This window comes from Lactuca virosa, chromosome 8, assembly GCF_052849685.1.
Source record: "Lactuca virosa cultivar CGN04683 chromosome 8, Lactuca_virosa_CGN04683_v6, whole genome shotgun sequence".
In the NCBI taxonomy this organism is placed as follows: Eukaryota; Viridiplantae; Streptophyta; class Magnoliopsida; order Asterales; family Asteraceae; genus Lactuca; species Lactuca virosa.
Window position 1 is genome coordinate 220,181,222 of NC_136433.1, and position 16,268 is coordinate 220,197,489.

The following is a 16,268-nucleotide window of genomic DNA, read 5'->3' on the forward strand; positions in this document are numbered from 1 at the left end:
TGCCTTCAAAACTAGCAACTAGACAGGATGATTTTGGAGAAAGAAGTTGATTTATTATTTGATTAATAAATTGAAATAAATGATTTATTAATATACTGTAAACATAATATATTAATTAGAAGTAGTAATATTTTATTAATACTTAATCAGAAATCAATTAGAATTAATTTTAGGATTAAAGGAATTAATTAAAAGTACAAGGACTGAAATGTAATTGTTCAATAACTAAGCAAGAGGCAATCTAGAACCCTCCATAAGGCATGGGCAGTTTCTTGAAGCCTAAGGGCTTCTAGAATTGTCCTAGGTTGATAAACAGGAAAGTAGATAATTACCCGGTTTAAGATTATCTTCGATTATGGTTTATCTAGGGTTTCCTAACTACACTATATAAACAGCCTCAACCTTATAAATTTCGGCCACCTGTTCTTTTGAAGTGCCAGCCGAATTTTAGAGCATCTCTCCTCATTCTCAATCATCTTCCATTGCTAGTGTTGGGTGTGAACCACTAGAGGTGTGACATTTATGACGCTTGCTCTCAAGGCTTCAACAACACAAGGATTTGCATTGTTATTACTATATAGCAATACATGTATGATTCTTCTAACCCTAATTGTGTATTTCGAAAATATGCTAGTATGCTAGGGTTTTCTATTTTTTTGTTCAATTTGTATGTTCAATTAGAGAAAACATAGATCAACATTTACAGTTGCATGCACACATAGGAATTATATGTTTTGCATAATACCCATCAGTGGTATCAGAGCGTAGGTTTAGTTTTCTATTGAATTGATACAATGGTTGAACTTGAACAAGAAGCGAACAGAATCGTCATTTTGTTCCACCAACACGGTGTGGTGTTCTTCCACCACGACGTGTTGACCTGCGAAATCGTCCAAACACGACGTGGTGATTGTTTACCACAGCGTGTTGGACAGTCAGATCCACAAAATTCGGTTTTAAAGATATCTCATGAATTGATTATGATAAATACCATTAATAATGATTTAATTGTATAAAACTGAATATTTCTAAAAAGTAATTTGATATCCTTATCTTGAATTCATGATTGGTTTATTTTTAATTTAATTAATTGAATACTAATTTTGTGAAATTTTTAAAAAAATATAACCTTGTATTTTTTTAAAAGATTTAAAAAATACACCCTTAGATTATATGTAACATTAAAAGTCTAATATATATATATATATATATATATATATATATATATATATATAGATATATATATATATATATATATATATATATATATATATATATATATATATAAGACAAGACAGTCGAACTGCTAGTACGTCTCATTCACGAAGCTGCTCTATAAGGGGAGTTTAAGGAAGCGACCTATAAAATGACCACCATTGAGTATCCACTCTTACCCACCTCTCCCTTGATTGGTGGAGGGTCGTTAGCTGAACAGGTTTGATAGGACAACCTAATCCTCATTAATAACTATAATGAATTGTAAAGTAACTAAACATATTTTATAGAATTCCCAATCTTAGTTACTTTAGGAAAAATGTGAGCTTCTGTGCTAACCCATGAAATTACACATTGCACTTTATGAGTCGTTAGTGGAGCACGTGTGGTTAACCGGCACACTAATAGGGACGAATAAAGAGTGACAACGGGTGTCTTGAAAATTATCATTGATTAATTGAGTGCATGTGGCTAACCGACACATTAAAATGAGATGATAAATGATATCCATAGTACCAAGTTAATTTGCATGGTTATTCACATCTTGTTTGTGATCCTCGGTATCCCAGTCACAAATGGGAGAGCATAATCGAGATTAAACATGCCATTGAAAAGTTCAATGATTCTAAAAAAGATCTAGGAAATTCATTTAAATCCAAATTCGTTAAAATTCTGTTTTCGATGGTGAAATTGGTAAATCGTCATTTACCTACCTTTATGTGTAATTTACAATTAGATTACGACATCCCTTTTCTAAGTTGTACATTATCTAGTTGGATCCTAGCCTTGATATTTCATTTTGGGTGTTATATTGAGGATTATTCTTGTTGGGTTTTCTATGCATGAAATACACTCTAAACTAGATAGAAGAAAAATCGAAACAACGATATACCTAAGTGTACATGAAACCTATGGATCTATGGTTTCATGCTAATTACATCTACATTCGAAAAAAACATAAAGAAGAAAACATACCTCTTATGTAGCCCTTGATCTCCATGTTTGAGATCTTGATCCTCCACGAAGTTGCTTAGATGAGAGGACCCAAAACAGAATCCCTCTAATGGTATCACACCCAATGACACCAAAGAGTGGAATAAAAATAACTAGGAGAAGGGTAAATTTCACTAACCCAAAGAGGGTTAGAAATCGTCCCTATGGGAGGAGGATGAAGAGGCGAAACGTCAAGCCAAGGTGCAAGGAAGAATGAAATCCCTAAGGCCCTATTTATAGCCTTGGATCCATTCCTAGGTTTTGTACTCATTCCCATGTGGGTTGGAGTGATTTTCATCCAAACCTAATTCCATAAGGGTTCTGGAACATTCCTGATTAACCAACTATCGATTAATGAATATTCAACCCTTTAATTAATTAAACTTTTAATTAATTCCCAAAATATATTTCCAATTAGTATCTAATTAATTATTAACCATAATAATTAATAAACCAATATCTCCTCTATTTACTCTACTCAATTTGGGTCTTGAGGGCAACCTAAACGGACCCTGTTAATATTAGAAATATTACCAATAGTTAATGACCTTGGACACTCTTTCTAACAGTCTCTCACTTAGACAAGTCATTAGTTATTCATGGTCCAATACTTCTCCAATAATCAACAGAGTTAGCCATCCAATGCAACTACCGAACTATTGATCTAATCAAGATTCAGCCCTTATATAAGTGATCAACTATGCTTTTGTTCTATGATATTTATATGAATTCAAGACATGGATAATGGTCAATCTCAGAATTCAATATTATGTTTCCCGATATAGATTTGTGAAGACTGCATCTGACTACTAAATTGAACATATCAATTCCAATCAGGACTCGGCCAAGCACTTTAGATGTCAGCACCAAATCATCGAGGGGCCCATAGATATCACTTCTCCTTTTAAGGCAGAAGGAACAAATAAACTTCGACTACATAGTTTTTGTCTACTTCATCATGTCACACATGGACATACCCTTTATAACTACCAGTTACGGATAGCGTTGGAGTAGACCAATTCATAACAGAATCATAGAGCAAAACCCCACATGTATTCAGGTTTGAAGAATAGGAGATATTATCGTCTTAGAATTACTCGTGCTTGGATCCATGAAGTAATCTCTAAGAGCGGGTTGGTCCAATACTTAAATCTCTATTAAGTACTCATGAGTGCTAGCGCAACCTTTATGTTATGCCCAATCACTATGGACAATCCACTAATACTCATGACAGTCTTGAATCACTACTTCTTTCCAAGAGTACGACCGACTGTGGACGTTTGAGTAAATTAATACCCAGGAATTGGGTTCCAAACATGAAAAAGGAGAACACAGTGATAAGAGAATTGAAATGACTGATCTCCATCATATAGTAAGATCTCCACTTAATAATCACCAAATAGAATTAACACTTATAATGCTTAAGTTCTCAAGTTTAAAACAAACTAAACTAAAAGTTTTTAAGCCAATTCATTTGCAAATCTAATGCCTCTCTACTTTGTCTAACTGTCAGACTTGGTCAGTGACATTGGCTTAGGGAATGGATCGACAAGATTATCTTCTGATATGACTTTGACCATGATGTCTTCACATTTGACTCACTATCAAATGTGTTGGAGCTTACTGAGTATGTATCATGTGAGCTTGTGTGACTTGGGATCCATACTCGAGGTAAGTTCACCCTTAAAGTGTCACACCCCCAAACCGGAACGTGGAAACGTTCGGGGGCGGAGGACGTCGTGTACAGTATCACAACAATTGTAAAATAGTAATCAAAGCAACACAACCATTACATTGATAAAATATAGTATTTACATATGTTCATAACATAGTTTGTATGACATCAAAATATGTAACAAAAGTATAAAAGACGTGACTCTAGAATGCTCCGTCTTCTCAAAATCTTGCGGGTTTACCTGTCTTATCGGTTCCCTGAGAATACAAGTGATTTTGAAAGTGTATTAACATTTAAGTTGGTGAGTTCATAAGTATGTTTTAGTGATGGAAAACTTGTCTTTGAACTTTAAAAATGCTAGTGTGTTACTCAAGAAAATCTAATATTTTCTATAGTGAATGTAATGTAGTCATGTAGGTTCCTTGTCTTTGTATACTGTATTAGTGTACTCTATGTGAGAAAACAGCGTATTGTATCTGTATTTTTATGAAAGCCTCTGTAAGTACATCTGGATACCACTAGTTGTAGTGAAAGTAGTGTACGATATTAGCGTTTGAATAAAACCTTAGTATTAATGCCTGGAATCACCAGTTGTACAGTAAAATAGTGTTCCATAGTAGTGTTTGCATGAAAACCATGTATGGATGCCTGATTATTACAAGCTGTAGTGTAAAGTAGTGTACCATAGTTTTATTAATGAAAATAAAACCATTGAAGTAGTGTTAATCACGTAAACAAACGTTTTAGTTATACTGTTGTGAGTTTCATATAGCCATGATAATATGACCTAGTGGCCTCTACGACGTTCTTCAGGCATCGATAATATGACATTTGTCACCCCCAGACATGCCTGCCTAACTGTAGCTAGCAGTTTGGGTGTGGGATTATCAATCTCGTATAGATCTATACAAAAACCTCACACTCTCCATCGGGGGGACTCTGGTTATAATTTATAGGACTTGAACCTGTACCCTGGTGGGTACCCGAAGTAGTGTCTCACAACCATGTATTAACTAGTTTACACGTAGTGTTATAACGTTCTCTTGTAATTGAAACTGTATGTATTACCTTGTAGTGTAAAATAATTATACTTAAATAATTATTTTAGTAGTGTATCTTTGTAGTAGTGAATTAGAGTAGTGGTTCCCAAACTATACCTATTATAGTTTAGATTGTACGTCCTTGTTTAGTGTATTGTACTTAGTAAAATAGTGTAACGAATCCCAACTATACCGACTATAGTTTAAATGTATGTTTTGTAGTGAAGTAAAAACATTTGCAATTTAATTGTATATAATTACCCTTATGCTCGACATATTACAAAAGGGTTAAAATATATAAAATATTTTTAGGAAGTGTAGCGAAGGCTCGTTTTGAAACAGTTGCAAAGGTTTGTAAAATATTTAAAAATATTTGTATAACACAATAGTCCTTGTGTTTTACTTATATCCCCCCCTAAAATATTAAAAACATTAAAAATGTAGGGGTATGAACTCACATTGTATGTGCGTTTGAGTTTGGGATAGAGAAGCGGAAGAGACGATCCTCGGGTTGTTGTACGAGCGAAATAACTTAATGATGATTTGAGATGTTTGGAATAAATGGTATCAATGTTTTAGTTATATTAAAAATGAAATTTTTACCCTTGATTTTTGGGTCGTTATAACAATGAGTTATGGGAGCATGCTCATGTCTTCCGCACCCCTGAGCAACTGCTGAATGACGACCCCGAACAACCGCTAAATAACAGGCCTGAGAAGCCGTCTCCTGTTATTCACTCGTCGGATGTAAAAAAGATTCAACGGGATGAATACAAAACATCATCGCCAGCACCTCTTAGGCGTTCTAAGCGCCAAAAAGTTATGTCCATATGATATAAGTCGCCATGGATACAAATGAAGAGTAAATGTGTTACACGACAACAACTAGCACCGTTGGACAATCTTTTACATCATACTGTACACACTGTTTATAAAGAACGAGATAGCTCGTTCTTGTTTGATCACAATTATTTGACCGGTTTTGCTACGCTTGAGTTTTGGACACGATTATATCCAGATAGTCATGGAGGATGGTTGTCATGTGATGTAAGTAATATAATTATTTGCTTATTACATAATACGCTTCTAATAACAATACTTACATTACTGCAAAAAAAATAATAATAATTGGCAACATATTATGATGTGGATCTCATTGCTGGTAGAGCGTAGAGTGGATGCTCGGTGGACGGTTGTGCCGTCAACTTTCAACACTGATACTGGAGTGACATGGTTAACGGATTCGTTTACCCGGCTTGGACAGAGTGTGATATGATATAATTTTGTTTGGATTACATTACCTGAGTATTTATATACTAATTAATTATTTCTAACTTTTTTTAGCTTTACATCTCAATCAATATACCACATGCTCATTGGTTTTTGGGTGCTTTAGATTTGAAGACATTCCAAATGACTATATACGATAGTCATTGGAAGGGTGACTATTGTTCGAAAAATGAGGATTAGTTTATAGGTATGAGGGCCCACATCCACAAACTGTTAGTGGGAGTCTACTACTGGGGTACCGAACCAACTGATTCAATCTCACTTGAGAACTTCAAGATGACCCTCGAAAAGGCCCAAGACGTACCACAACAGATTGACAACATAGGGGATTGTGGGGTATTTTTGTGTTGGTTCCTAGAGGCGTTGATCATCGGGAAATTAGTTTCTATAGAGGGTAAAACCACCGGTCCATGGACCGTATGTTATAGAAAACGATTAGCGGAAATTTTTTGGGATACAAGGACAAAGATAATTGGAACACCGTATTTGTAATATGACCTACAGACACATCCTTTATTTAGTTTATGTTATTATTAGTTGTTTGTTGATTTTCATTGCATTTTATATTTTTTAAAACCAAAAGTTATACATTTTACGAAAGCAAAACTTATACATTAATTTTTTTTATTTATAAAACCAAACCTAAACAAAAAGCCACATGACATACGCCAAAAAAAAAGTATTCTGGAACCATAGTCCAGAATCGTACTCTGGAATTCCGGAGACCTCTCCGGAACAATGTATTCTGAAGAATGTGGTTACTTAAAAAAATGATAATTTTTGTCAAAAAGATCATTTATAAGGGTTAGATTACTCAATTTTCCTATATTAATTGAGGAAGAGAATACATTAGTGATATTTAGACGACACTATTTGACTTGATGATCCTCAAGATAATCTAACATCCATTGATCACAACTTGCGGTCCGAGTCATATTAGGATGAGCTTGGATCCAAATTCGGATCGAAAACTGAAGAACCGAGAATCGATTTAGTAGAAATGAAGAACTGGAAATTGGACCGAAACCCAGTTCCTGTTCCGGGTCTTTTTCTGTACGATGTGGTTCCATTGAATCGAATGTTCATCCCTAAGTCATTCCATTGAATCGAATGTTCATCCCTAAGTCATACATCATGCTTCCCAAGGATTGGCTCATATATCCATTCTACTCGGTGAAATTACTTATATTTTGTAACATTCTACCATATATTTGAGTAAATAACTAAATATGTACGTAAATAGTTACAACTACGTAAACTTGTGCACAACTATATGTGGAAAAACCGGAAATTGAAACGCTTAAACCCAAAATCTAAAAAAATAAACAAAAATGATATGTTTTGGTTTTCAGTTTAGAGAAATATACCAAACCTAACGGTTTCTTGCAAACGCATGTAAAATATGATTTTGGGAAAAGAGGATGTTTAAAAGGAGATTTACATTTACGTGAATCCCCCATTCTCTCTGTTAAATACTTGCATACCATTTTTCTTCAAAACCCTAACCCTAACAACAACACATGCCCCCTTCCTCTGTTCCTCAACCATAACTCGATCAGGTATGTTGTTCCTCTTAATTTCTTATCAACTCTTCTTATATTTAATTACATCCTCTTCTTCAATCAAATTATACATTCGTCGAACAGACAGCTTCAAAATCTAAATTCCTGCCATTTAGATTGAATCAAATTCACCGTTAGATTCTTTTCAAATCGTCTGTTAATGTACAAAGCTGAAGAATTTCAGATTTCCCTGAAATTTGTTGCTCTGTTTTTATGGAATTGAATATGGTTTATCTAAACTTGAATTGAATTACCGTAGTAAACATGATCGATTTGAAATTAAAGGTGTGTAAAGCTTTCCTTTATTGTGTTATTTCTCTACAGATAAGAGATTATGTTGTAGAGATAATGGAAGCTAATCACTTGGACTCCAATGTGCTTTTGCCCCCACGAAAACGGCTTCTTGCCTGTATGAAATCCCGGAATGGGAATGGCAATTCCAATCCGCCATCAACTTCCAATCCCATGAACGAATTTGGTACCCGTCTCAATAACTTGCTGAGTGTTCATCCGAATGACAATAATCTTTCCCAATTGAAGATCGTGGAGGCTTCAAGATCAGCAGCCGAGGTTGCATCCAAGATTGCAATAGCTGCAAGAGCTTTAGCTGAGAAGAAGGCGGTAATGGCAGCCATTGCCATGGCTGCCGCCAAGAAAGCTTTAGAATTAGTAGCATCTATTAATGAGCAGGAGACTTCATCATCTACCTCAAAGAAGAACAAAAGAAAGAAACATGTTGATGTTCAAATGTTGTATGATAACAAGAATTCAAATGTTGAAAATGGAAAAACAAGTGATGAAGAATTAGCTCGACAGTTGCATCATGTCATAAACAGGTCCCCTAGAATTCCTAAGAAGCTTAAAATCCCGCTTCCTTTGGAAAATGGTAGAATTAATGAAGATGAAAATTTGATAAAAGTTGATGAATTTGAAGAGGATAAGGGTATTATTGGTAGGAAAAGGGGAAGAATGAAACAGAAGAAGTTGCCTTTGAGTATTTGTCAAAATCGGGGTCAATTAAACCCTAATGAAGATAGTAGATGGAAAAGCCCTAAATCAGTTGAAAATATAGAAAGGAGTTCACTATCTAAATGCCAGGTGTTCAAGGAAACAACTCGTTTAAAAGAAAACAAAACTATACAATCATAATGTTCATAGCTTTATACAGCCTGCTGAGGTAAGTTCACTTTGCTAATTGAGGTAGTAAACTTATTATTGGAATATTTGATCCTTTTTATACTTTGAAATAAATAACAAAATGGTGATATGGGCTGAAATATTTTATTTCTGCAGGCTCAACATGAACGTGCATAGAATTGTTGGCTTCAAAGACGTGACCATATAAGTCTATAGTACAAGTGATCTTTTTTTGTTTTTTTTTTTCCTCTCATTAGTTTGCATAGTAATCGATTGTGTTTATCATGGTTTTGTAAAGGCAAGAACATGATTTATTTACTTGAATAATGTTTCCTATTTTTCTTTTTTTATGTTTACATATATATATGTAAAATGATCATTTAACAAATTCTGTATAATGTTGTTTAAGTCATCTTGGCCCGGCCCGGCTGGCAAACCCTAATCTCTTGCATTTATGGGATAATGTTGTTCAATTCGCCTCTAATGAAGTTTGGTGCTTTTTCAAAGCGTTTTTAGGGTTTTTGGAGTTATTTGTGAGGCTTTAAAGGGTGTTTGAGATTGTTTATTTAACTCGATGAATACTTATTTATAAGTGCTTATCAACTTATGTGTTGTAAAAAAAGAAGTTTGGATTAACGTACGGGCAAGAAGCTATAAGTTAGTAAACTCTTTTTAAAAAAAATGTTTGGATTGAGTTATATATGTAAATTGACCTAAAATGACATATGAACTGAATCGGAAAGGAGGTTGGAAATGAGTAGGCTTCAAAAATATTTTTTATTACCCAAATATTGCTTATTGATTTTTTTTTGAAAAATTAATAAGTAAATAAACATTTTTCAAATTTGTGAGGGTACGTGCTTGATCTTTAGATCAAGCAATCTATCATAGCACTCTGATCATTTGTGTATGTGAAACTGTAGATAATAGCTAGTTTGAGAGGTGAACGATGGCTATTGATGGGTGCGGTATCACAGGTCCCGCCATTCCTTGAGGCGAATGGTGACCATTGGTGGGGTTTGAGGCTCGTGTTGATCATTTCCAACATACCTTTATTTCTCTATCACAAGCTTCAGTACTTGTATATTATGATTTTAATTATCGTTTTAGGATCTCAACTATCATTTAACTGGTTATCGTTTTAAGAAATGTTTTAACATTTAAAAAGGTGTGGGGGTTGGGAGGATGGACCCTTTCTGTTGAGAGTTACGAAAAATGGAAGTGAGAGGAGACATAAATACTAATGTGACACATATATGGAAAGTTGGATGGGAAAGATTCATTCCTCCCACGATGTTATTATTGATATATTGGCGCCTGTTGGTTTCGATTGTGTTTATATTTACTTTGCATATTCATAATGGTTATAATTCATATGACACCCTTTAGCGGTTTAATCGGCACCATATTAACATATTCAAACTTTTTATTGCATCGAGTTTTGGATCCTAGATTGTAAAATCAACAAATGAACAAAAAAAATGCAAGAGTACTTGTTGAAGGTGCTTGGGTCATGCATATTTTTTCTTATATGGCGCACACCTTGAATAATAGGAGACTAGAAGTCTCGATCATTTCTTGACGTTTGTTTGCTTTTTGTGTATCTTCATACAAGCTTTGCAATTAGATTTATTTTATTTTATTATTATAATTTTTTTATTTTTACAATTTGGGAAAGAGTTTTAACTTTTTATATAAAAATGATTTGCCTAATGACTGAAGCGGCTTCTCGATATTTTGAAGTTATGGGGAAGGGGGAACACCTTTGGCGATCAAGCTAAGTGGCCCATTTCGAACCACGTCACACCTCATGTTTAGCCAATCCTTATGTGCCTTTGATGAGATTTGAACTTGTCAATCATACGGGAATGTTTATCATGTCATCCTCCATATCCACTTGGTCATCAAGTGATCATTTTACTTTTAACATAAACTAGTATTTTGCCCGTCGCATGTTGTGGCTACGTCAATATGTTTGTAAATTGAATCTAGACGAATGTATTGATCAAAATTAGGTCCCATTCCATTTGTTGATAGATAAATATACAAGGTCGATATCACGGACAAAATTATTGGTGGATCGGGGTAAACACGAAAGTTTAGAAAGTGGAGGGGGGGGTGAAATGAACATTTTACAAAGTTTAAAGCTGAGGGGATGAAAATGACATTTGATAGAGTAGAGGGGAGATAACTATAGGAAAATCATATTATATAAACTACAGATGTTAAACATGAAACGTTACAAAATGGAGGGATGAGATTGACGTTTTAGAAAGTTCTAAGGCAAGGGCTGAAATTGACATTTTATAAAGTTGTGGGCTGGAAAATGCTATTTCACCAAATAGAAGGTTAGAAAGTGCCATTTAACAAAGTTGAAGGGTGGCAAGTGTCGGTGGAAATATCCACTAGACTTATATTGTCGAATGAAAATGTTTATATGTGACCAAACTGATACGTATGGAACGTACATAAAATTAGAACGAAATCATACACAAAATTTATATCGAAATGTAAAGAAACTTAAATTTATGTTGATACATACATTAAAATAAGCAAGTAACATTTTTTTTAAAGTTAAAGAATGAAAGTTAAAATAATAATAATAAAAAACGCAGTATATGTGACCCGACTCATACGTAAAAAGCGACGAAACGAACATAAAAATAAGTACGAAAACATAGAAAAAATTAAGTTGAAACATAGACAAACTCAAATTTATACCGATACACACATATAAATAAAGCAAGTAACGAAAGTTCTAAATTTACGTCGAAATGTTGAACATCTAGAATTTATACCAATAAATGCATAATAACTAATAAGCAAGTAAATTTGTTTTTATATAAGTTAAGGAACGCAAGTTACTAACGAAAATCAAATTATATATAGTACATATGATAAACACAAATGTCTAGAAAATTGATGGGTTGAATTGTAGACCAAAAGAGAAAAAAATATTCACAAGGACTAAACTTGCAAAAGAAAAAGAAAAGACCAAAAAGAAGTACAAGGAGACTAAACTTGCCAAGATAAGTAAAAAAAAGAGTAAATTACACGAATAGTCCCTATGGTTTGGGGTAATTTGCGCGTTTGGTCCCTAATTTATTTTTTTAATTCGGAAAGTCCCTAATGTTTGTTTTTGTTACGTCGTTGGTCCATACTGTTTGTTTTTGTTACGCACTTGGTTCCTATCTTACCTAAAAAATACTATTATTTAAATAGAGAAAAATGGTGGGGTAAGTAAGGTAAAGTGAGGGGATGAGGTTGGTGGTGTGTTTTATTTAAATAAATAAAAAAATCAAGAGCAAAATAGTTTTTTTAGGTAAGACAGGGACCAAGCGAGTAACAAAAACATTGAATAGGGACCTTACAAGTTAAAAAAATAAGTTAGGGATCAAACGTGCAAATTACTCTAAACCATAGGGACCATTCGTGTAATTTACTCAAAAAAAAAATGTACACATGGACTAAATTTGTCAAAGAAACCCAAAAAAAAAGTATATGGGGACTAAATTTGCCAATATAAGGACAAAAAAAGAAAGAAAAAAAAAGGTTCACATTAATTAAATTTGTCAAAGAAACCAAACAATGATTGAAATTGCCAAACAAAGACCAAAAAGAAAAAAAAATCGCACACCAAATTTACCAAAAAAGACAAAAAAAAATATAGGAATTAAACTCTCTAACTAAAAGGACCAAAGTTGCCCTTTAGTAGGAGGCGAACTTTATGTTAAATAAGAGAACAACAAAGTATACGCTTTAGGTCAAGAAAGTGTGCCGGTGCCATTAGTTTTTTCATGTATATTTTCAAAGAGTATTTGGTCTTAGGTTTGATTCTTATTAGAGGAAACATATGTGATATTTAAGAGTAAGTTAGTTTCTCGTTTAAAAAAGTTAATATACTTTTTTTAATAATAACATTTAAAAGGCATTTTAAATGTAATAAATTAATATTTATATATTTTTTTCAAGTGGATTGAAATATATATATATTTTCAAACATATAAGTCAATTGAAATATATTCTAGTGGAAAATTAAATAGAAATTATAATATTAAGACTAAAATTGTGATTTTAATTTTAAAATCAATTAAAAGATATTTTTAAATGAGAAATACAAATTTTTTTAATCATAAATAAGTTGTTTTATATTCACGATTAAAAGTATATTCTAAACAAAACCGACTAATAAAAAACCGTTTTTAATCTTAACTCTTCATGTAATTATTATGGAACATTATTCAAACATTTGATTATCAAGACTACAAGTGACAGTGTTTAGAAACTTTATCTATCATATTGTAGGGTGTATTTGATTTGCCTTTAAAATTGGATCGGATCTAAAACCGGGATCCGAAACAAGATAACATATTTTTTGATTGAATTAGCAAAGTTGTTGTTTATTGAATATCAATAAGGGTGTATTTGATTTGCTTCTAAAACTGGATCAGGTCTAAAGTTGGATTGGGTCCAAATCGATAAAACGTACTTACTGATAGAATGAAGAAAGTTGTTGTCTATGTATAAAGGTGTATTTGATTTGACTTTAAAATTGGATCGGGTCTAAAGTTGAACCGGATACAATTCAACGTAACATATTTTTTTAATAGAATTAATTAGGGAAGTTGTGTATTTAATTTGCTCTAAATGGGTCTAAATTCTTTAAAACTAGATTGGGTCTAAAGTTGGACCGGGTCCAAAACTTTCATGTGTGTTATAACCTTCTAAATGGACTCAGGTCCATGGAATTCCCTGATTCGGTCCGCTAGCAAATGTGGAAGGACCCGAACAAAATTAATTATCTCATTTGCCCTAAACATCGCAAGAACAGGACCTCCGACTCACGTTCATCTTCCTCAGGTGCGACTCCATTTTATCGTTTTTTCTGAACACTTTTTGTGCCATTGAACATGATTTTGTGCGATTTCTTCAATCTTTCTTTCTCGTTTTCTTCAAGCTTTCTTTCTACCGAATGAGGTTCAATTTGTGTGTATTTCTGTTAAAAACAGATGTGCGGCTGTGTGTATATTTGTGTGTATTCGAACTCAGCTCCACATGATAAATGCTTGATGAAAACAGAGTTGCTACATATTTTGTGTTAAAAACAGATGTTTGTATATTTCTGTGTAATCGAAATCAGCCCCTTATGTGTGTATGGGTGTATGTTTATTTCTTGATCTTGCTCTACAAGTAAATATGTAACATTTTTATCATTCCTTTATTCCTTAGACATCGAAGAAAAGAAAAGTTGAGCTAGTTTAACATAAACTGGTAACTAGTTTATGTGAATTACATTTTAAACCAATCTGATCACATGGTTAACTTTGTGTTTGGGGTTTTATCAGGTATTAGTTTTGGAGAAGAAAGATCGACTAAAGATATAATTGAGAAAGATGCGATTACTTACTCATGCAATTTCCCAACTCTCTACAAATTCAAGAGCCACACAGTTAAAAAGCATCACAAATTCATTAGCTTATACTTTCAGTTTAAGCAATCGTTTTCTTTCAACTAATAAAGGAAACGAAGGTGATATTGATTGGGGCTCTGCATCAACTTGGTCAAGCGGGCTCACTAAAGAGCATTTTGATGGGGAGGTTATAGGACACAAAGTAGGCGGCAATGATGGCGGTGGTGGTGGTGGTGGAGGAGGAGGGGTATTAAGGTCATCTCAACTTGTACCTAGAAGTTGGAATAATGATGATGATGATGAAATGGAAAAGCTAAGGAAAATGGCAGCTGAAGCTTCTAGAAAAGATGGTGAGTTTGCAAGTAAATGGAAGGAAAGGATGCGTGAAACAAGTTTGTTAATGAAACAGGTGATTGAGCCAGGGGCAAGAGGGTCATATTTGAAAGATTCAGAAAAGGCTGAAATGTATCGGTTTCATAAGGAGAATCCAGAAGTTTACACTGTTGAGAAATTAGCAAAAGATTACAGAATCATGAGACAAAGGGTTCATGCTATTTTATGGTTGAAGGAAGATGAAGAGAAAATGGAGAAAAAACTTGGACACCCTCTCGATGATTCTGTTGAACAGTTGCTTGATAATTTCCCTGAGTGAGTGAGTCATATTAATTATTTGTTTAAAAGACCATAATACCCTTATGATCGATTGTTTTTTTTTTGTTCAGATTCTTCGATTGGCATGATAGGGAATTCCATGTTGCGACTTTACCATATAAGCCGGATTTTAAAGTGATGCCAGAAGGTTGGGATGGAAGCATTAAGGATCCAGATGAGGTGTTGTATGAGATTTCAATGAAAGAAGATGAAATTTTATATCAAGAATTTCTTGAGAAATTCAACTTTAACAAGATGAAAGTAAGTAATTTTTTTATTTTATTATTGTTATTAGGACATTATATTATGGTATTTTTTTTTTTATGACATGACAGATTGAGGGGAAAGTGAAAGTGCACAAGTACAGTAGGAGGCGTCCAACAGAGGGATGGGATATTACAGTTGAGAAGATGGGGCCACGTGGCAAACGGGGGGATGGGGGTGGTTGGAAGTTCAAGAGCTTGGCTGATGGGTCCACCAGACCACTTAATGATTATGAGAAAATGTTTGTAAAACGAGAGAAACCTCGCAGGAGACGGAAGATTCTACACCCAAAATAAATTCAATTCTCACATATTTAGGATTTTTGTTTGTGTTAAATGTAGTGCAAACATCTGTCTTTTTTGTTTCTTTGTTACTACCTATATAAATGTAATATGCTTTGGCCAAAACATTTCATAGATTTTCGAAATGGAACCTGTTAGGCCAAATTTATATAAATGGTTCCTGATTTAATAGGAAATTTACAAAGATGGTTCTTGTGTTCCATAAAATTACAGAAACAGTCCCTGCCTAACGAAATGACAGAATAGATCATCATGTTTCAAAAAACTACATAAACGGTCATTGCCGAACTTAGGACATTATATTAATGATGTCCAAAATATAAGATTAACTAGGTGTGAGACCGATGTATTACATGAGTTTATTTAAAAGAAAAAAACTAAATATAAAATTCTAAACATTTGAGAAGTTTTAATTTATAAGAAAAATGAGAAAAATATTAAATTATAAAAATTAAAGTGTTTTTTTTTAAATTTAAACAAATAAATTAGATAAATAAATAAAAGAAATTAATGAAGCTTTAATTTAATAATTTTGAAATTAAAAGAAAAATTCATTAAGGAAATTAATATGCATTTATTATTGCATTTAAATAGTATGTGGAATTTAATAAAATAGAAAAACCATAAAATGACATGTGGAATAAAATTAATTTAAAATAACCACAAAATGATATTTGACAAATTGAATGAAAGTGTGACAAATGGCAAAAAAATCTTCATTTATTAAAG

General features: G+C 33.2%; 2 protein-coding genes across 2 annotated transcripts; both read left to right on the forward strand.

The window, feature by feature from the left end:
* The first annotated feature begins 7,614 nt into the window (after nt 1-7,614).
* LOC145128853 (uncharacterized) lies at nt 7,615-9,324 on the forward strand. Its single transcript, XM_079063638.1, has 3 exons — nt 7,615-7,772; nt 8,100-8,952; nt 9,069-9,324. The coding sequence occupies exon 2, from the start codon at nt 8,124-8,126 to the stop codon at nt 8,922-8,924; it is 801 nt and encodes a 266-aa protein (XP_078919764.1). The 5' UTR covers nt 7,615-7,772; nt 8,100-8,123; the 3' UTR covers nt 8,925-8,952; nt 9,069-9,324.
* A 4,348-nt stretch (nt 9,325-13,672) lies between these two features.
* Nucleotides 13,673-15,723, forward strand: LOC145134570 (protein GAMETE CELL DEFECTIVE 1, mitochondrial-like). Its single transcript, XM_079069407.1, has 4 exons — nt 13,673-13,772; nt 14,258-14,970; nt 15,045-15,234; nt 15,309-15,723. The coding sequence occupies exons 2-4, from the start codon at nt 14,306-14,308 to the stop codon at nt 15,531-15,533; spliced, it is 1,080 nt and encodes a 359-aa protein (XP_078925533.1). The 5' UTR covers nt 13,673-13,772; nt 14,258-14,305; the 3' UTR covers nt 15,534-15,723.
* Nucleotides 15,724-16,268: the final 545 nt, after the last annotated feature.